Raw genomic sequence first — 22,064 nt, forward strand, 5'->3', positions numbered from 1 at the left:
TGACATTCTTAATTTTTTCTTCAGAAAGAAACTGTATTTCTTGTTCCACATCAGGGGTTTAATTCCAGAGACCAGTAGATTAAGACCACTTCTGATATTAGTTTAAGATTTACTTTGGCACAGCTAATTGACATTATTTGTACTTGAAGGGCAGCACATTGGATTTTTCCTTTACTACGCAAAATCCTAAAACAAATGCAATTTGGTAGTCTGAAAAAAAACCCACCTTACTCTAACCAACAATGAAACTTTGTGGCCTGCTGTGTTCCAGGAAAATATCCCACATATTCAGATCACCAGGCAGCCTCACTAGTTAAGACACATTAAAACGAAACATTTCCCATTGAAGTTGCCAAAAAACTGGATTTGAATTTATTGCATGACGTTGCATAAGAAAGTGTATTATTGAAAACTGTAAGGCATCATGCAATTATCCATCAGCTAATTATTTATTATTCCTTGAAAGATGGTTATATACTCTAAAGTTATAAAACCAGTTTCAAAAAAGTACATAAAAAAATTTAACATAAGCATTAAATATTTTTTTTTTTTCTTTTCTTTCACATGTTCATCGTTTTTAGCTGTTAAAAAGTGCATTCAAACGTACTGTACTGGAAAGTCGCCCTGACCAAAAAAATGGTGCTGGAGACTCATTAAATTAAAAAGCTGCAAAAGGGATTAGAAAGCTCACAGGTTGTGGTATTTCAACTTACAAAGGCGAAATAATTTTTTCGATCCTCCACACTTATAATTTAGCATCAATGACATCATTAGCTAAAAAGGTGTATTTTTTTCTAACTGAACAGTCAGATGGATTCAAGTGACGTACACTGAGTGATCACACGAGGAGCAGGCGAGGGGCAGGGTCAGTTGATGTACTGGGCCATCCAGCGGAACCCCTCCCCATAGCCCTGCCTCTTGAGCACACTGCACATGAACACCTCCAGGGGCCTGGCATTCAGCTCCTTCAGGGGGGTGCTGCCCTGCAGAGACACACAAATCCCCCCGGTTACAGTCTGCTCGGAAAACAACACCTACTGCACATGGAATGTCAGTGCTTAGCTTGGGTTGGACGCTGGATTTTAGAACATAAATTCATCTCAAATCGTAGAATGGGTTGGACAGGATTTTGAAGCTCATCTTGTTCCAACCCCCTGCCACGGGCAGGGACACCTTCCACCAGCCCAGGGTGCTCCAAGCCCCGTCCAACCTTGCCCTGAGAACACTTTCCAGGGATCCAGGGGCAGCCACAGCTTCTCTGGGCAATCTGTGCCAGGGCCTGCCCACCCTCTCAGGGAAGGATTTCCTCCTGACATTCTAATCTAACCCTGCCATCCTAATCTCAGTAACTCAAGGGATACACAAAGCATATTTCCATGTGTTGAAGGCATATTTTCATATGTTCATCCACACTGGAGAGGGTGCAGTACATGAAGCCAGAATGGAACAGCAACGTGTCCACAGAGAATTTCAGAGCTTTGGTTTTCAGTCACAGTTCCCTTTACATTAAGAAGAGCTGAAGTATCATGAAGATCCACATGAGAAATCTGCCTTGTTGCTACACAGATACCAGTAGGAACTTTTTCCTTCCCACAACCTACAGACTTGGGTGCAAATGGTGTAAATTCACGTTCAAGCTTCAGGTAAACATTTCAAGTAGATAATTATTAAAGCCTGTACTTTACACGAGAAAAGTCACTTACTGAAAGACTTCATCCAGTTCTTTCTTAGATAAGGCAAATTCTTAAACAAGGCAAACAAACTCCCTAAAAAAAAAAAAATCTCACCAAACCAAAAAAGGGAGAGAAAAAGAAAAAAGGAGCAATACCTTTCCTGTTGTCTGGCCATACAGACCAAATGTCTCTCGTAACCTTTCTTCACTGATGGCTTCTGGTCTGTCAATCTTGTTACCAAGAATTAGGATAGGCACATTAGCAATAGTTTCATCTGTCATTAGTGACTGGAGAGGGAAGGAGAAAGAAGGAGTGATGAATTCAGAATACAGGTCAAATTGCTCCTACTCATGTGAGGTGACAGCAGGGCTCTGCTGGGTACTGGGTATCTGAGTTGAGCTCTTACAAGTGAAAGGTCACACTTTCAAAAGCTTCTTTAAACTTACATCAAGTTCTTCTTTTGATTCAAGCAGCCTTTCATGATCTGCACAGTCCACCAAGAACACAATGCCATTAATTGCGGGCAGGTAGTTTTTCCACACTCTGCGAGCTGCAGGGAAAATGAGAATTAAAAATACAAGGAAATTATCCCCAAATTCAGAGTGATGTATATTGGTAATTAAGGAGTAGCAGGTAGAGTTTTTTTATTTGATTTTTTTTTTTTTTTAAGTCTTAGCTTATGCTTCCAGCATTCAGGATGCAATCCTATGTTTTACTTGAAATAACAGAGCAAAAATATAATCCCTTTACTGTTATCACCCCTCTATCCCACATGGATGCTGATGCACAGAACTTCTTTTGTCTCCCCAAGAATTATGTCACTAAAGTTAAGTTTGAAGCATAAAGCTGAAAGGTAAATATAAGCAATTCAAAGTACATAATCCCCTTCACAGTATTAGACAAAAGTTCCTGCTCTACTGCAGCTCCTGCCAAATTGTATTTGGGATTTGTGATAAGTGGTGGAGATGGACAAAAAAAAACAGACAATGTCTTTTATGCTTTCAAAGAAGAGCGTGGGAAGTCAGCCTTTGCAGGAAGGTTGCATTTCTGACTGGAAACAAACTCCAGCCCAACTCACTGAGCTCGAGTGAGTCAATGCACGCTCTTACCTTGAGCATGGCCACCCAGATCAAAGGTAGTGAAAGTCATGCCAGCAATTGTCAGCTCTTCTGAAGCTGGAAAGACACAGAGTAATGTTCCTGTGAAGACTGCTCTGATGCATTGCACAGTCTCACCTTCTAGCACACACACCTTGGCTTTTCTCTTGGTTCTTTTCAGTGTTTTGTTATTCAAGAAGTAAACGGGAGTAAAACGTTCTCTCAAAATCAGCGACACGTTCGTGTAACACCAAAATGTTATTAACCATTAAAGCATGTGTGAAATAAAGTATCTACAACACTGAGAACAGCAGACAGCATTCATACATTATGTATCCCTACATATTACACAAACAACAGTTGGTTCTGGCATCTGGCTTGCCAAAAAGATGGCATTTTGTGCCCAATGCTGTTCAAGGTTTCTCCTCGTCACATCCTTTCCCAATTTCTCACCTCCTTACTGGACTTCACCAACCCACATTTTCAACCTGTGCTGAACTTTTTCTCCTGCAAGGTTACCAGGATAACAATTACACAGCAACCTTTGAGACACAAACTCTTAACTTTCCTGCTACACAGAGAAGCTGTTCCCAAAAACTGTAAGCCCCTCTTCCCCACAGCTTCATCGTTCTTCCTCTCAGCTTCATTATCCTGCTTGTTATTCACCTCTTAAATTTAATGTAACACACTAAACTATCCTACACTCTTTTTTTAATATTACTTGAACTATCTAAAGATTGCATCCCCAAAATCACTTTTTTTTCTCCCAATTACACTGTTGGTCTTAGGATGAAGAATCAAATCCTGCTTTTCCTGCAAGCCTTCAAACACTTTCCAGTTTTGGGACCAGCAATATTCACTTACTGGGGTGTAACGTGGGCACGTGTTGCCCCAGTCTGTCATCTTTGAGCATGTGCAGCAGTGTAGTTTTCCCAGCATTGTCCAGTCCAAGGAACACGAGTTTGCCTGATTTCTTGTACAGTCCTAGAACAAAGAAGGACCTTAGTGAGTAATCAGTTCGAGCGGTGGGAGTTCATTTCCAGCCCTGGAGATGATTTTGCTCCCAGGAACAAAGTGTTACAGTGTCACAGTACAAAATACAGGCCAGCCATGCCCCAGCACACACTTTATCAGTGTCACTTTATCACCAGTGCCCTTTCTCCACGTTGTCCTCCTCGTACAAACTGCATTCCCGCCTGCCACGTGCCTGCTGCACCGGGTACCACAGGGCTTTGTTCAGCTGCCTCCAATTGCACCAAAAACCTCATCTGAGGCAAAAAGAGAATTCAGGCTTCAGTCAGAATATTACAGAGAAATTGGTTTCAACGCCAGTGGTCATAATTAGTGCATGTATGAGTTCTTCAGTGTTGGTTGATACGTTATTTGGACAAAGAGTAACTTCCACCCACACCCCCAGGAAAACTGGTGGCTACGTCCTGAATGGCACTTCTGACACACCTGCTGCCATGTGACACTGCTCCCATAAAAGGAATAAGAAATCTTATTTTCATTGACTGCCATCTTTATAAGAATGACTTTTCCCCTTCATCTCCCCTGTACTTGAAGCCCCAGAAATACAACAGTTGCTGTGAAGGAGTGGAAAGACGTTTAAAACATGAACACCATCTTTTCCTAATGTTGGAGATTATCAAAGGGTAATTCTCTAATAACTTGTCAACACTACATCCTCTGCCAGAATTAGTTTTCACTGCTTCAGACTGATTGATGTTCAAAGTAAAGCATTAAGATAAATTAAATTTAAAAACAAAGTATCAATCCTGTTCTGTACTGAAAAGAACTATTTAAAGTGTTGTCCTTGTGTGTTTTCCGTGGTGGGATTTCAAGCCAGGCCTGCTGATGCCGCAGCATTGCAGGGGCACAGGTGGCTCTGCCCAGACCTTTACACTGTTGCTGTTTGCTCACCTCTCCCTCTGCCTTTCAGCTATCTTTGGGATCATGTTCCAGAGGGACATGTTTTGTAACCTGCACAAATGGATATTCTCTCCCATTCCTCATCTTGTTTCATTAATGATCTTCATTACTCCAGGTCCTGTTGAGTGTCCTCACAGTTCTTTCAAACACAAGCAACTCTTACTTCCCAAACTCACCTCCTCACAAGGTGTATACAAGCTATTGAACCGCAGAGAGGAGGAGAAAGCATAAATGTTTACAGAGCAAGAAGAAGTGACAAACATTTTCATTTATTCACTTACATCACAGGAGAAACTCACCTTGTGAGCTAGACAGAAGTCTCTTAACCTACAGTAAAACAATACCATGTTTGCCACTCTCAGCCTGCACTTAAAGGAGTCTTTGCTCCCCAGTAACACCTTGCTGCTTTCTCCAAAACATTGCAGGCTTCCCAAGTGTCTGTCACAAAAACACAAGACTAACAAGCAGCAGTACTTCACTTATTGGCTGAATTAGCCAGAATTAGCCTTTGCTTGCCCAGGGATGGAAGAGCAGGGCAGGGAGCAGCAATCACTGCACAGCCAAGGAAGAGGAGATAACAAAGATTAGTCACCTTGGTTAAAATTTCACTGGCTGACATTTCGACAGCAGGCCAAGGGTCCAACATTCAGCGAAAAACTTTAAACTTTCAGCTGATAAAAGGCAGGTGGCACAGCCTGCCATGATTCCTTAGCCTCAGATGCTTTTTGACCACTTCAATAGAATCCTTTGAACTTGGAAACTGTGCCTTTTACCTGCGAGATCTGCACCTTCCCTTCCTTTTCCAGTATCCTGACACTCATTTTCCTCCTGGTTGTAGGGTTTTTTCCCCTCCCTGTTAAGCACAAGCTAATATTTCTCCTTGGACTGATCTGGATTGCAGACTCTTTGGGCCAGGGAATAATTTTCTGAGGCTCCTGAGCAGATGCCAGGGAAGTTTCATGCTGATTTCTGTGACACCAGTCACTGAACAACGCAGTGCTGAGCATGAGAAAGGGTTCAATACCTGGCACTAGTTTTTTGTAGACAGTCCCTCCTATTTGGATTCTGAAGTAACATCCTCGTGTGCAAAATAACTGAACTAAAATAACTGAGGTCAGCTCTTTACAGCAGAGAAAAATCAGAAGGTCCACAAAAGCCAACTGAATTACAGCAGCTTAAATGCACTTTATTTATGATTAGAAAAGTCCAACATATTATGATCATGAAGGAAAATGTAGTTTTTTTCAAGAAGTTAAGGCTTAATGTAAGATTGAGCGGAGAGCACAGTCTGGAAATCGTCGGTATTGATAAGTGACACTTTTGTTTGATTGTTACTGAATATACACCAAACCAAATATTATTATTTAACCAACGGCCTTGTTTGAAGATAACAGAGGTGAACAGACATTTTACACAAGAATGGCAGAAAGGAAAAATCCCAAACAACAAAGACTTACCTAAAAACTGTAATATGCTACTGAAACCACTGTAAATCCAATCAAATAGGAACATATCTGAATCTTACAGTCTGAAATAAACAGAAAATAGAATGCATTTAAGATCTGTCAGAACAGCACATTAAGCATTGTAAAATATTCATAGGTAACAAAAGTAATCCAAAGTCTTGGGTTAAAAATAAAAGCCAATTTAGTTTTGGTAAACTGTATCATGGACCAATTAAGTGACCCCATAACACATTAAAAATTAGTGTAGAAACGGAAAACAGAATCCAGACCTTGTGATTCAACATCAAAGACTTTCTCTTCCCTCAGGGAAACACTATGAGGACTGAAGTCTTTGCAAGGAGTAAAAATAACTCTATCCTCAGTATGACTTGGTGGAGATGTGCAGTGATCCACTGAAGATTTCAGACAGGATTTTCACATAGTTTTCAACTGGGAAAAAGCAGCACTTTGGAGAGGGCACTGGAGGGGTATCAGTGCAGGGTCAGCGCTCCAGCCACCCCCTGGGAGCTGCTGCAGTTCAAAGCAGAGGCAATAAGAGGTGAAGAAGTTCTGTAAATTTGAATCTAGAGAAGTTTGATGCCAAACAAACCCCTGCTGCCCACACAGAACCTGCTGTTTGGCTGTTATGGGGAATAACTACCCAGCACAGAGCTCTGGAATTGCCATTCAAAGGCAGTGACCTCCTGTACTGTCCTGCACAGCCTGCCACAACTTCAACCTTAAATGCAGAATTTATGTTAAAATCCCCTCTAGAACACCATGTTTCACACTGAGTTCCTTCAGCTTAGATTCGAGAACAGAAGGCTGAGCTGAGAGCCATCACTGACTGGGTTCACTGTGCAGCCACGAGCAATTAATTACCTAACTTTCATTCTTATTTCCTCATTATCTGAAGGGAGGATAATCACAGAGTCATTAAGGTTGAAAAAGACCTCTAAGATCATCGGGTCCAACCCCTCAGCCCACTGCTGTCGTGTTCACCACTTAAACCATGGCCCCAGTGGCCACATCCACGAAACCTTTGAACACTTCCAGGGATGGCAATTCCAGCACTGCCCTGGGCAGCCTGTGCCAGTGCCTGACCACCCTTCCAATGAAGACATTTTTCCTGGTATCCAATCTGAACCTTCCCTGGTACAAGTCGAGGCTGTTTCCTCTCATCCTGTCCCTTGTTACCTGCGAGCAGAGCCCGACCCCACCTGGCTCCACCCTCCTGTCAGGGAGTTGTAGGGAGAGAAAAGGTCCCCCTTGAGCCCCCTTTTCTCCAGGCTGAGCCCCCCCAGCTGCTCCTCATCAGACTTGTGCTCCAAATCACACTGAAAGCACCAGTTTGACCCAGTGAACTAGTACCTAGTATGAAAACCTCCTGAAAGGCATCATCCTTAGAAGCATTTAGGCAGCTAATTCGTGCTGGAATGCATGACCCCTGTGGACATTGGAGTCTGGGTGCCCTGGAGAAACCAGACTGCACTGCTGAGCACAGCTGCTCCAGGTTCCTGCCACCCTCCTTTGGAAGCTGCAGGGGCGCCCTGGGGCATTGCAAAGATGACTTCAGGGCAGCTCTGAGCCCGGAGCACACACAGGAGTCAAAACAGGGCTCTGAACCCAAATCCAGGCACCTGTCCCAGCAATCACACTCATGACAAGCAGGAGTTTCTGCCGTGCAACAACAGGTACATCACACAGAGGTAACACGGGAAGAGGAGGGCAGAATATTTAAATGACATTTGCCTGGGCTGGAACAAAATCTGCTCAGATGACGAAGCACTGGGTGTCTTGGTTTCGCCACCACTCACCCTGAAACCTTTACCCACGTCTGCACAGCTCTGAACAGCTCATCAGCTGCAAGAGGCACAGGTTGGAAGGATACAAATCAAACATGCCTGTCAAGGCATAAACACCCAGTTACACAACGTCACGGCTGAAACTGTCCCTTGCCTGGCTAAAAAGCAAAGGTCAAGAATAAGCAAACATGGCAGAACACACACGTCAGCAGATTTATTTATTGCTTGAGCAAAATACCAATGGGGAGAAGCCTCTGTGGGGCTTAGGAAAGCCATCGACTCAGATAACCTGCAAATCAGGGCAAACTGCCTGATGGAAGAGAAGTGCTCAGGTTTCTGAGGTGAGAAGAACTCCAGTGTTCAGTTATATTACCCTTTTCCATCTATTAATCTTCTGTTTACGAAAAACACCAACCAAAACGATCTCTGTGCATTACAGAAAAAAAACTTTCAGGGGTGAGATTTAAATGATTAACGTGAGAACGGGATTACTCCACAAACACAGCTGAAGTGGCACAAACGTGGGTTCCATTTCCATCAGCACCAGAAAAGCGGTGCTAGAAACAGAGCTACCCAAATCCTCCCAGAACAGCCTCCGTAGCAGCTGGCAGCAGTTAAAGGAAAACACTTTCCAAATGGGGAAAAAATGGGCAGCTAATTGTAAAGGCACACAGGCAGTATTTGAATAGAGATATTAAATCTGCTCTTATCGCACAGGAAAAGTAACTCCATAATTCACAGCTGTGCCAAATCAAAGCTCCACAAAGTGGCTCTGCACTGGGATCCTGAGTCGTTACCAGGTCCCAGTCAGAGCTGTGCCAAATTTAGGGGAGAGCTGAGGCTGCTGAATACACGTGGACTCAAACTCTCAGGCTCATGCTAAAAACACCATAAAAGCAGAACAAGGACTCCACAATCACTGTTCACGACCCACGTGAAGACAAAGGTCCTATTTTAAGGCTATTTCAAGGGTTCACTTGAAAATAATCTGCTGCAAGCAGACAGAAGTTTTGAATTAAAAACTGTGCTGGACCAAGCAAGTCTTTTGATACCAACTACTTTTACAGATATCACTGCGCCTCCTCCACAAAGACACCAAAGTTAACTTTCCAGCATCAACAACAGATGGCTACCACTGAAAAATGCCCTCAACAACCCTGGTAAATGTTATTTCATCAGCAAAGCGTCACCCAGTAATTCCTGTGGAGCCCTTTCCACCACTCCACAGCCCAAGGACAGGGGTTCACTCACTGGAGCCCACTCCTGACTGTGGGGAATGAGGGATTCCCACACAGTGGCTGTGATAACACTCTGAACCAGCCTCCTGAAGGGCACGATGCTGGACTAGCAAGCAAACTCACATTTCTTTTATATCCTGGAAACTGGGAACGGTTTTCTCCCATTCTCAACTTGCATTTTTCTAAAAATTCCTCATTTCCCTTCCAAACCTCAGGACAGCGCTTACTTCCGAAAGCCTGTGCAAGTTTAGGCAAGAGAGAATATTGGGCTTTTAAAGACAGTTTTAAATCCCTTTATGGGGTAATTAGGTAACAGAAACCAGTGACACCCAAGCCCAGCAGCTCTTGCAGGAGCTGGGAACACACTGAACCTGCAGGGAACAAACCTCTGCCCACCCTGACTGCACCAAACCTGCACCCCAGCCACAGGCCAGTCCCAAACCACAACCCGCCAAGTCTACAGCCAAGGGTGTATTTTTAGTTTTAGTAGCATCTAAATACGATCACTCAAAAGTTACAATTTCACACGTGATGAGTGGAACACTGCAAAGCGTTACCACAGGCAACAAAACTCAAAATCCCTCAGAAACTCAGTGAACAAGATGATGCTTTCCACAGTACAGTTTATTCTACAGTACAAAACTGTGCCTGGATGTCGTATTTTAAGAGCTGCAGAAAGGGACAGAGATGGAAAGTGAGCTAATGGCATGGATTTTCTCTGGGTATTTTAATCAGTTTTTTTAAAATAACTCATCTGCGAGACAGCACCACAACACACAAGAGGAGTTCCTAAGGCCAGAGGCTCTGACAAAGCCCAGCTGTCAGAGCACATCTCACCGCGGGGCTGCTGCACCCATGCTAGAAAAAAATCATGAAAGAAAGAACTCCTGGAGAAACGATCCACCTCAAACACGGCGTGGCACAGGCTGCCCGGGGCGGCTTATGGGGGCACTGAGCACACCCTGACACATCGCAGAGCCCCCGAGGGACCCCGCAGGCACCAGCACGGCCCCACGAACCCGGCCCCACAGCCCCGCAGAGGAGGGGCAGGGAATGGAGGGGGACACCGCCCGCCCTCAGCCCCCCACGCCGTGCAGGCCGCGGCCCCCGGGGCTCGCAGGAACCCCCGCCCAGGCCCGGCCCGAGGCCGATGGGCAGGACACGAGCACGGCCCGGAGCCCCCCGGGCTCGCCCGGCCCCCTCCTCCCCGGCCCGACCGCCCTGCGTTCACCCACCGCTGAGCCTGAGGCGGCCCGGGACCGCACCGGCAGCAACACCGACACGGCACGGCAAGCACGGACACACCGACAGACAGACAGACAGACAGACACAGAGCCAGACCCAGCACTCACCGACAGACAGAGACAGACACAGAGCCGGCACTCACCCACCGGCACTCACCGAGACTCACCCGCGGCTGTGCCCGCCCCGCCCCCGCCGCTCCTTCCGGCACCGGCGCCCGCGGCGCGCGCACTCGGCTGCGCTCGGCTGAGCTCGGCTCTGTCCGGCCGGGCTCGGCTCGGCCGGGTCCGGCTGCGTTCGGATGAGTTCGGCTGCGTTCGGATCGGTTCGGCTACGTTCGGAGAGAGTCGTCTGGACTCGGCTGTGCTCGGCTCGGTCCGGCCCCGCTCCCCGGCGCCGGCCCCGCCCCTGGCCCCGCCCCCGCGGCCCCGCAGCGTCGCTCCCGGAAGTGCCACGTGTCGGCAGTGCGGCTGCGCGCGCGGCGGTTCCGGTGCGTGAGCCCCGCCCGGAGCGGGAGCGGGAGCGGCGGCCGAGCCATGGCCCAGCCCGGGGCACCCAGCGGGGCACCCAGCGGGGCACCCACCGGCCCGCAGCGACCCTACACCAACGGTGAGCGCGGGGCAGCCGCGGGGGCGGCTCCGGACTCGTCCCGCTGCCCCCGCGGGCAGGGCGCGGGGAGGGGGTTCCGGGGCGGTCCGTTCGCTGCCAGGGACACCCGGCCGGGCTCGGCGGGGCCCTCCGCGCCGACCGCGGGCCGAGGGGAGCGCGGCGGGACGGGGCAGGGGCGCGGGGAAGCGGCGCCAGCGGCGCCGGCCCGGTGTGAGCCGGGAGCGGGCCCGACCGAGGAGCCGCTGAGACCAACACAGAGCGGGTCAGCGGGCACGGGAACCCTTCACTCTCATCTCTGCTCGTGCCCAGCGCCCCGGCAGAGCCGGTGTCGCCCCGGGGGTCCCCGTGGTGACAGCCCGGGGGTTGCCCCTTTGAACTGAAGAGCCTGGTGACTTTCTTCCCCGCGAAAATTAGGATCATTTAAAATTAGGATGCTAAAGGTGAAACCGAACAACTTCTAGTGCGTGTTTTAAGCTAGGAATAAAGGCATGCAAGGGCAGCCTTCTCTCTGTATCTGTTCCCCTTGTATGTGTGCATATCAGTGCTGCTGTGTCTCCTGATTTCACACACACCCCCCCCCCACATCCTCTGCTCTTGCTTCCCTAATTATCCACTTGTGTGTCTCAGCAGCTCTGCTGCATCACAAGCAGCTCAGTTATAAGGAGATCTTTTGATTTTTCTTCCCCTCCCTCCTCCTTCCCAGCACGTTTATTGTTTTTCCTCGAAGTGATCAGCAAAATGACATTTTACAGATGACTGAGGAGTCGCCTCTGGGGTCAGGGCAGTGGGAGGTGTGAGAGCACCAGTGGGGAGAGAGGCTCTGCTCTGAGGGCTGATGGCCTGAGCAGAGCCTGCACAAAGGGAGCCTCAGCTGATGGAGTGACTGAGTGGGATGATTTACAGGCTGGCAGTGCTTTAAGTTTGCTGATTTCCCTGGTGTTAGAATAAGCACTTAATGGAAGCTCTGGAGGGGCAGTTGGAGGAAGAGGAATTTCAGGCTACTCAGCTGTCAGGTGTATGAAAAACAAGGAACTGAAATGCAGAGCTATGCAAATGCCAGCTGAAAAAATCAAAGAGTTGTTAGGGCACGTTAGAGGTGAGGTTTGGGTTGCTGGCCTTTCGGATCAATCCGATTGCTCAAGCAGGGACTGCTCTTAGCGCTGTTTAAAATTCATGTTGAGGAGGTGCAGCGATCCTTGACCTTTGACAGCTTCATAAAACATGGTGGAGAGTGCTGTGGTGGGGTTGGTCTGTGAGGAAAGGAGGCTGTCAGCAGAATGAGGGGTTGTTCTGTGGCTGTCAGCCCCTCCTCTCAGCTCGTTGCCTGCTGAGCTGTTTGCAGGTGACTCCCTGCCTGTGAATTGTCAGAGCAGCACCATGTGCTGACCAGGAGATTGTTGAGCTGGAGCATCGGGTTGCTTGGCAACAACCTTCCCCTCCTTCATTCATGTTTGGCTTTTACCAGGGCCAGGATTCTGCTCTCATTTCACTGCAGGTTTCCAGCTCGCTTTCCAGTTAGATCTTGCTTTCCAGTTGATAGATCTGAAGTGCAAACAAGAAGGAGAAACAGTTCTTTTAGATCTGCTTGGCTCTTTTGATGTGGTATCTTCAGGAGGTGCTTTAGAAGGGTTTGGAAACCGGTGGGTTGGAGTCACTGGTGGTGACTGATCCCATGCCATCCGTTGGGATGTAACTATCCAGAGTGTTTATCCTTGCATCTCCCTGGAGGTTGGAGAGCTTGTGGCTGGTGAAAGTGATGTGCTAAAGGATTGGCTTGGAGTAGGGGACACTGAAACTGTGTGTGGCAGAAAACATGACTGGGATCCTGGCCTTCTGCATTAGTACTTTGACTGGTTTATAAACCACCAGGCAACATTCACAAATGTTCCTGAGCTCTCAGAAATGTTAAATGACCTTCTGTTGCTCTAGAGGTGTCCTGTGCTGTTAAGTGAGTGGCCTTTCTTCTGTTGCTAACTCACCTCTCTGGTCTCTTGAGTGTCCCATGCAGGTGAAGTGAAGTGAAGCTCTTCAGCCCACACAGGATTCCTTGTTTGTTCTTGGCTTCACAAAAACCAGCAGCACTTGCTGGTTTTGCCCCTCAGTGCTATTTCTGTAGCTTTGTTGGCAGCTTTATGCAGGCTTGTCTTGGAAACATGGACCACACGAAGGTGTCAGGGCTTTTTGTGGTCCTTCTGACTTTAAAAATTGAAATTTGAAACATTGTGCTGTGGTGAATTCTGTTTTTTTAATATTATTAGTAGTAAGGTGCCATGCAAAATATCAAGTTGGTCAGTTGTGGATATCACCTCACTTCTGTTTTATCCTCAAGCAGGAAAACAGTGCAAAAGAGAGCAATCCAAGTACTCTTGATTGATTGATTCCTGTCTGGGGTCCAGAGTCGTGCCTGAAGGTGAATAATCAAGTTAGGAAATTAATTAGTATTTGTTCTGTGTTTTTCACACAGCTTATGGCAGTGTTGTTGTGTCAGTGTGTGTGGATGCAGGCAGAAGGTTTGGCATCACATAAGAATTCCCCATCATCTTTAAAGTTACCAAGTTTCATTGACAGTGGGGTTTGTAAATCGATTGTTGCAAACCCATCTGATACACTGCAGGGTAATTTTTGGGGGTGAGTCATAACAGCATTTACATCTTTGTGAGCCACCATTGATTGTAGAGAACTACTGATTGCAGAGATTTATGAGCAGCACTGTAAGGACAGTGGGTTATAACTGCATTTCCTAACTGCATCATAAATTGCGTGTTGAAATTAATGGGTGGGGAATGGACGGTGTGTACTTTTGATGCACAAATAACAGAGGAGTGAGGATGAGATCACTGGCACTGTGCCAGTGGATCTGTGTGATATTCCCTGAATTAACACCTGTCTGTGACCCAGAGCCTAAGGTTTCCTAGGGATCGAGGAGCTGAATGACCAGTGCAGTGTTTGTCCTAACTGAGAATTTCAGTGTATTCTGCATTAATTTATTGTTAGAGTAGCCTGAGTTCAAAGTTGTTTTAACGTGGAAATGTGAACTTGCTCACCTTTCAGAACTTACCTAGAATGTTTCAGTAGGAAACCAACTGTCTGGTTTAATGTTAAATGAAATTCTGTGACTTGGTTCTGGGGGCAGCTGTTTGCAGTACTCATAGAGATATATATCTATATCCACTGTCCCAGCTAATATCTCTGGCATGTTGGTTTTTTTTTTTTAATTTTAAGTGTTGAATCCTGCAGGCATTTCTGGTCTAGAGAGTTAAATGCTTTTGTTCCTCTAGGTTCAAAAAAACTGTTCAAATGGTAACTAAATCTGGAAATCTGGGAAACAGTACAGGGTGGCAAAGAAAAGAATCTTAACTCTGAGCCATAAAGAGGTTCTTTTCTGCTCTCACATGTGTAACTGTGCGTGTGGAATGTCTCCAACATTCAAGCTGTGTGTTTAGAGGACAAGGAGAGCCACAATGTGACTGGCTGAACAAAATGATACAACACTGGGAAGTGTTTTGGTGATTTTGAAGGAGTCGGGGCTGGCTGGGCCTGCAGTATCTGGTGCATTGTGCTCAGAAGGATTTCACTGGAGAATTTGGAGTCTCTCTTCAGGATGTGTGTTTTGTGGCAATGGCATGGACAACCTGTAGTAGTACTTTTCTTGATGGAGCTCTTATGGCAGTGGAAATCTCATGGGATTCTGTATCCCCGTGTTCCCCTGTAAAGCAGAAATCTGATGATGCCCTCGCTGGCATCAGTTATTATTTGAGGAGTTATTAACCTTTTTTATAAATGAGTAGAACTCAGTTCAGCTATACCAACCCACAAGTGCATAAAGAGCATCCTTAACCTATCAAGTTTTATTTTCCTGACTGGTGAACGATTTTCTGATAAACTTACCCTTCATTCCACGTTGAGGACAGTTGGCCGCTCACATGAGCAGTGTGTGTGTGAATAGTTCTCTTACTAAAATTAACTGCAGAAACTTTCATAGATTAACTCTGTCACTTGAGAAGCAGCGTGGTGACCTATGCTGGAGCCGGCTGGTGGTGTCTTTGTGGTAAACTAAAGTTTAAGTAGGTGTCAGTCATCATGTGAAATGGAGTTATTACGCAATGGATCTTCCGCTTTCGATCTGCTCATGTGCTGCTGCCAGCTGTGTGAGAGTGTTCCTCGGTGCTCGGCTTGCTTGTGGGTGTTTCTGAAGATTGAAGTGGTATCCTGTGTGAATTTCAGTCCAGGAGCATGGATGGTACTGGAATGCTTGGTGGTTGCAAGGCTACTGTAAAACAAAGCAAAGATCTAAGTGTCTGTAACAAAATACTGCCAAATTCATGGCCCCTGTAGCAATCGTTCTGTCACACCTGATTGTTCAAAGGAAAAATGGCCTGGAGACTCATAAAATCCTAAGGAGAACATCTCTTATTTTCAGAAGTGACACACCACACTGACTTCCTAAAGAGTGCAGTTTTCTTTCTTGCAGGCCCCGTGCAGAACCCGCTGATGCATCCACCCGACAGCCAGGGATACAACCCCGCGGCTCCGGGACCGTACCCCCTCCAGGCGCCGGCCAAGGCTCCTCCACATCAGCCTCCTGGACAGTATAACTATAGTGGCTCTCAGAATGTTTCTCAATTAAACAATTATCAAGGGCCTGGCCAGACTCTGAACAGACCCCCAGCGTCAGCGTTCTCCGGGTCACCAGCACCACAGCCAGGTCCCTCTCCGCAAGTGCTGCCGCCGCCCGCGTTACAGAACTCAGCTGCTCTCTCTTCTGCTGGAAGCTTTCCCCCTGGAGCCAGCCCACCGGTGCTTTCAAACTGGCAGTACAGCCAGCCTCCTGTGAGTCAGCCCCTTGGGGCTCAGACAAGCCATTTGGCTCATGGGACAGGGACAGGGCCAGCTCAGCCGCCGTCGTCGTTGTCGGGAGCTCCAAATCCCGCAGGGAGTTACCCGTATGCTGCTTCTCCGGGAGGTGCCCAGCTTCAGAACAGCTTCATGAAGCCAGGTAACCATCACCCCTGGATGTCTTACCAGTGTCCATTTCTCAGTGTCCTTTTGAAACAAAGAGGATAGAACTGACTCTGCAGTGGCACTTAGCTCGTGGAACAAGGCTCAAAGCAGATACGCCCATCGGAAATACCGGGGGGCTTTCTGGGGGGTGGAAATGGAGGTTCTGGGCACAGGTTGGGTGTTTCAGGTGGCTGAAGCAGGTAACTCCTGGATGGCGCCTCATTGTTTTGGGACACTGTGTTTCTGTGACCTTCACCATTCCTTGGGGTGGCTCTTGGAGCATTAACATGTTTCAGTCCAGGACTTCACAATTAAAAACGGTAGTTCTGTTTAGTGAGCATGGTCTTCTTTTAGCATGGTTAGCTTTTCTGTAATCACTTGTTTCAGGTTGTTTTCTGAGCAGCCTAAGTCAGGTTGATGCAAAAAACTGGAGCACAGCCTGGAAAGAAAACCGAAAAGCATTCTGTGCTGTTGAAATGAAAAGTTCAGGGAAAAGCTTCCTCCCTCCAAACTTGCAATTTTCACATTTGATGATAATTGTCAGTCTTTAGACAGTATTCTGAAAAGTATGAGACTTTGTTCCTGCTGGTATATGCAGTGGTAAAAGCTTTTCTAACACTAAATAGCTCTATTATGCAACTTGTGATTATTATTGTGGAAACACGGTTAATGCTCAGGTTTCTCTTTGCCAAACTGCTGTCTGTTGTTACAGAGGTTTTTCTGACTGAGCGTACAAACAGGAATTAAGTACAGAAATAATTTTTCTTGTGAAGTGCTTTCAGCACTTAGAGACTTTTCTTGATGCTAGTTTTTTTGTTATATGCCCGACTAATTTTGTTATGCAGCTCAGAATGTCTTAAGCGCCCAAAATTTATGAAACTGTTTCTGGCACTGAATTGGAATAACCAGTTTGTGTTTTGTAGTTAGCGAGGAAAATGCTGGGAGATTTTGGCAAGTGGCATATGAAATGAAAGCAAGTGTTTGGAATAAGCCAGTTTTTATATCCCTTCAATGGTGAATCCTCCTGAGTGATTTCCTTGGTATTTTTTTTTTTTAGAACAACGATCGCTTTTAATTTAGCTCATTTGGTGATCACTCCAGACTCTTCCTAAAGGTTAATTTCTTTCCAGGATCTGCCCCTCCACCAGTGACTCAGCCTTTAACTCCACTCCACCCTCCAAGGCCACCTTTAGGACCCCCACCAGTTGGAGGTCCACCAAGGCCACCACCAGCAGTAGCAGGACCCCCTAATGCACAGTCTGTGCTAAATTCAGCTGCAAATAGAGAAGGTAAGAAATCATTTGCTCTTTATGTTGAATTCCAACGTGGCAACTTGCTGAAATAGGCACCCTTTGAGGTCAAGCATATTGTTCTATTGGAGACTCAAATTGTAAGATTGGTACTAATACAGCTAATAATTTAATCTGAAAGGAGCAGGTAAGGACCTGGCAGGAAGTAAAATACCTCTTGTAGAAAGATGTTAATAAAATTCAAAGAACTAACTAATTTCCAAGTGCTGTTTAACATGGCCATGTCTCCCTTGGTTGGTATTGGGGTTTTTTTTTGTTGTGTTCTAAAGTGATTGTGAAATTCTGATTTCTCTGCACCCCTGACTGCTGTGGGGACCCAGCCTACGTATAACTTGCCATATTGTTTTTTCTGCAGGGAGAGCTAAAATGGGCACCCTGCAATCCCTTGGGGGCTGTACCTTATTGTTCCCCTCTGTGTAAAATCCCTGAAAGACACAGCCTGGATTTGTTCATTTTCTGCAGGAACTTCCTGCAGGCTGTTAAGTGTCAGCTGTTGATGACAGATACCTGACTTTGTGTGTCTCCTGTGGGCCCTGCACAAACATGCCATTGTTTGGGAACTCCTCAGGGCTCTGCAGCAGACAGATTGCAGCTGGATGGTATTTAGTGCCTGTTGTAGATAGGGCCACGTGCTAGTCAGCAGCTTGATTTTTGCATATATAGTTTGTTCTGTCAGAGCCGTTGCATGTTCAGATTGACAGTTCTTGTGTGTGGTAGCTGTGTGAGCACAAGAATAGTAGATTCAGATTTAGCTTAATTCAGAATGTATTAAATGCATTAGGAACAGCTTTTGCTTAGAAAATATTTTCTTCATAATTAAGAAACATTTTCATAGCCCTGGAGAAATGAAAATGTTTAGTCTAGGAAGCAGGTTGACTGCTGCATTCTTGCAAGACTCAGTGTGTGATGTGAGTTCTTTTTCTGGGTCATCTTTGAAGATTTTAATGATAATAAAATCATTTGAGAACCTGCTTCTCCTTAGTGATAGATAATTGTATATTTAGCCATAGCTTACCAAAAACTGTCCTTTGGGAGCACTCACTGAATTTCAAGGTTTCTTTATCTCAGATGGAATTTCTGGCTTGACTGGTATGTGACCATATCAGAACTGTTGTTTTTTGGTGACCAATACTGGACCAAGCGTGTCAGAGAAGGGAATTTGTTGTCTGTGAATTATCAGTGGAAAGAGTTTGTCGGGGAAGTAGATCCAAATTATGCTCACCTAAATATCCATTCAGCAAGTAGGATTTTTTTTGCAGTTGGCTCATTAAAATATCTTCATAACTTGTGGATGTTTTCTTTCTGATTGTTTTCCTTACAAGGTGATGCTGCATCTGCTGCCAGCGATGGGTCTGTGGTGCAAAACAGCTACGATGCAATAGAAGGTGGTGGCCTCATGGGTAAGGCCTGGGGAGTGAAAGTGTTGTTGTTATTATCACGTAACTTTTAGGAGTCTGGGAAAGACAGAAGTTTAAGCATTTGTGCACAAACACATGTGCTTGGTTCAGTGCCTGTGTTGAGGCTGAATAGGAAGTTTGAAGCATTGACAATGAGCATGTCTTTGCCTGTAACAGGTGAGAGCACTTTGCAAACTTGACAGCACTTGTAGTATTTACACCTAGAAATTAAAGCAGCTCTCCAGCTGCACTAATGCCCTAAGATTCAGTTCCTCAGCAGTGAAATCTTTGTCTGCTCTGCTTTCAGCAACCCCTCATCATTCTCCTGCTGCCCCGAATCTTAAGATGAATAGAAATGTTGGGTATTCTTACCCTGCCTTACCCCCAGGCTACCAACATCCTTCTCCTCCTGGAGCACCAGGAATGCATGGAGCTGCTTTGCAATATCCAGATGGAGCAAAACATTTCCACCAGGTAAAGACTGGCTGGTTTTTATCTCAGAGCTACCTGTGGGGTGTGTGTGGGTAAAGAAAAGTGAGGTAAGAATTTTTTACATGCCCAAGTCCAAGTTTGTGTAATAAGTAGTATTCTAAACATATCAACCCAGTGGCAGTTAATACATGAACAAATCAAACTGAAAGGGAAATGTGTTTACTTTTGAAATGAACTGTGGGTTTCAACCAAATAATTGGTGTTAATTTCTGAATTTTTATTTGGCTCTAGCCTGCCCTGGGCACTAATCACTTAACTGCATCGATGGGTGGCCTGAGTCTACAGCAAGAAGGGTTGAGACCTGTGAATCTTCTTCAAGAAAGAAATATTCTTCCTACCACCCTCTTGAAGGCTCCTGTCCCAAACTTGCACGAAGACATCCAGAAGCTCAACTGCAATCCTGAGTAAGATCATCTGTTTGCTATAATTCATCAAAATAAATAGGAGTAGAAATTTCTGCTCGTAAATGTAACTTTACAAACTATTTCCTTGACTCTGTGAGTAGGAAACATTGGAATTGGGCTTCACTGTGTTAAGATAAAGGCAGTAAGTGGGTTTAACTTTGAAGCTGGCAAAATGATCTGTGTGGAAAGTATGAGGAAAAATACGTTGCTTGCAAGGCAGCTGTAGATAGGTGTAGTACAAAAACTTTATAGCTGGCAGTATGATTAAGATATAAAATAGGAATTAAGTCATTCAAGTGAGGTACCCCAAGAACACTGTGAATGGTGACCTCTGTATTGAAAATAACCTCTTGAAACAACAGAATAAATGCAGTGTCAGACAGGAGGCTGGCAGTTGGTTATTCAAGTCATCTCTCTGAGGAGACCAACCCAGCTGTGTGTAGCCAGGGACTCCTGCTTTGCAAATCTTTGGGTGACAGAGGCAATAACAGTGCCTTTGGGACGCTGTTCATGCAAACAGGCTGGACTGGATTTGCAAACCTGCCATGCCCATCTGCACTTTGCAGAAACCCCCGAGTGCTGAACCCTCAGAAAATGACTGTGGGGTTGTTTATAGTTACTAAGTTTTAAAAAGCAGTTCTAAAACTTTGCTGGTTCTGATTTATTCCAAAATAACACTTTATATTAAAGATTGTATGCAACTTGGAACATTGTTTGGCTTAACTTTGACCTGAGTGACTAAAATGACACTCAACTCTGTGTAAAAAAACATTTGTATAAAATAAGAACTCAAAGTATGTATTGTGGGTCAAGCTCAGAGAAACAAAATGATGTGACAGAGATGGAGAAGGTCCTTTATCTGGAAATGGAAATTCACCATCACCAACTCTAGAAAAATATAGTGTTCTACTGAAATCATAATTTATTTTCTGAAAGCCTCTGAAAATAACCCTTTGTCCTCCATGTAGGTTGTTCCGCTGTACCCTGACTAACATTCCTCAAACTCAGGCCTTATTGAATAAAGCCAAACTTCCTTTGGGGCTCCTGCTTCATCCTTTCAAAGACTTATCGGTATGACAAATATTCCAAACTTTAACTGCTGAAATATCAACTGTGCCTTTACCAGAGTCCAGAGCTGGGCAGTGAATTATAAAACAAGGGCAGGTGTCTTGGCCCAGAAAAATTGCCATAGTAGCTGACATTTCCCTGTTCCACCCAGATCACTGTAATTTTTCTAAATTATTTTTCCCTACCATTTTTAAACCTTCAAGTCTCACTCCTTAATGAAAAAAACCCAACTCCCAAACTTTAAAAAAACCAAAAGTGTAGAGACAGCACAGCCCTGGAGCTGTGACAGAAGACAACACATCTGACAGTTTATCTTGTCACATATCAGTTGTAGTTATTGATTTCCTGTACCAAACCTAGTGCTAATTTTAAACTCATTTGAGAGCTGAGAAAGTTGGAGGGGTTTGGATGTCCTCAGATAGACAGAAGACTTTGAATTTAACAGTGCCTTTTTTAAACACTTATTTTTTGTTTCACAGTGTAATTAATTGGCTTTTTCTCCCCTGAGTTTTGAACTGTAGTGGGTGTAGGACTTGGTCTTAAACCAGCATAAAATTCATGATTTTAGAGGCTTGGAAAGGGAACCTACCCAGTCAAATCTGTTAGAGCTCAGTTCCTACCTGTTACATTAAGGAATTGTAGGGATGCTGTGAGGATGCAGAAGTGCTGCTTCCTTCCACAAGAGTGCTCTGAGCAGCTAGCCAGGAAACAGAGTGTTGCTGTAGGTGAACAGCTGCAGTGTGGTGATGCCTTAAAACAGGAGGCTTCTCTCTTCCAGCAATTGCCAGTGGTCACGTCCAGTATTATCGTGAGATGCCGTTCCTGCCGGACCTACATCAACCCTTTTGTCAGCTTTCTAGACCAAAGGAGGTGGAAATGCAATCTGTGCTACAGAGTGAATGATGGTAGGTTTGAAATGTGCTCATTGCTTTAAAAAGGGTTACAGTTCACCTGTCCCACCTTGGGCCTCCGAATCTGTAAACCAGCGCTGGGGTGGTTGTGAGTCAGGAGAAGTGTTTCCCAGAGGCAGTGGTGTCACTAGAGAAGCACAAGTGGTCCCCCAGGGTACCCTTTCAGGTGACAAAATAGCTGTCCTGCCTAGTGTAGTTCTCCAAGAAGTGTTGCCCAGCAGCTACTAAAGATGTATTTGTTTTAAAATGCAGCACAACCAGTACTAGTGTGAAATACTAACATGTAAACTTAACCTGCACAGTTCCTGAAGAATTCCTGTATAATCCTGTGACAAGAGTTTATGGAGAACCTCATAAAAGACCTGAAGTCCAGAATGCTACTATTGAGTTTATGGCTCCATCTGAATACATGGTAAGGCTTTATTTACTTTTAGTTATTC

At 45.5% G+C, this 22,064-nt stretch overlaps 2 protein-coding genes across 6 annotated transcripts in view; one reads left to right on the forward strand and one right to left on the reverse strand.

Moving 5' to 3' along the window:
* Window positions 1-10,633, reverse strand: SAR1B (secretion associated Ras related GTPase 1B). Of its 5 annotated transcripts, none has more exons than XM_027896496.1 (7): window positions 10,602-10,633; window positions 6,160-6,230; window positions 3,635-3,754; window positions 2,783-2,848; window positions 2,120-2,223; window positions 1,829-1,960; window positions 1-983 (listed from the first exon to the last, which is right to left on the reverse strand). In XM_027896496.1, the coding sequence occupies exons 2-7, from the start codon at window positions 6,212-6,214 to the stop codon at window positions 867-869; spliced, it is 594 nt and encodes a 197-aa protein (XP_027752297.1). In that variant the 5' UTR covers window positions 6,215-6,230; window positions 10,602-10,633; the 3' UTR covers window positions 1-866. The 5 variants fall into 5 exon arrangements, with proteins under 5 accessions (XP_027752297.1, XP_027752295.1, XP_027752299.1 ...); XM_027896494.1 differs by having other exon boundaries at window positions 10,592-10,622; XM_027896498.1 differs by lacking the exon at window positions 10,602-10,633 and adding an exon at window positions 10,582-10,596.
* Window positions 10,244-22,064, forward strand: part of SEC24A (SEC24 homolog A, COPII coat complex component) — a 20,011-nt gene continuing 8,190 nt past the window's right edge. The window contains exons 1-10 of the mRNA XM_027896479.1: window positions 10,244-10,807; window positions 10,867-11,041; window positions 15,513-16,037; window positions 17,173-17,331; window positions 18,675-18,752; window positions 19,057-19,223; window positions 19,473-19,645; window positions 20,614-20,716; window positions 21,492-21,618; window positions 21,927-22,036. Of these exons, the coding sequence (XP_027752280.1) occupies window positions 10,244-10,807; window positions 10,867-11,041; window positions 15,513-16,037; window positions 17,173-17,331; window positions 18,675-18,752; window positions 19,057-19,223; window positions 19,473-19,645; window positions 20,614-20,716; window positions 21,492-21,618; window positions 21,927-22,036 (2,181 nt within the window). The remainder of the gene's footprint in view (window positions 10,808-10,866; window positions 11,042-15,512; window positions 16,038-17,172; window positions 17,332-18,674; window positions 18,753-19,056; window positions 19,224-19,472; window positions 19,646-20,613; window positions 20,717-21,491; window positions 21,619-21,926; window positions 22,037-22,064) is intronic.

Source organism: Empidonax traillii, unplaced genomic scaffold, assembly GCF_003031625.1.
Source record: "Empidonax traillii isolate 1590-97213 ecotype Southwest subspecies unplaced genomic scaffold, ASM303162v1 scaffold499:size456302, whole genome shotgun sequence".
In the NCBI taxonomy this organism is placed as follows: domain Eukaryota; kingdom Metazoa; phylum Chordata; class Aves; order Passeriformes; family Tyrannidae; genus Empidonax; species Empidonax traillii.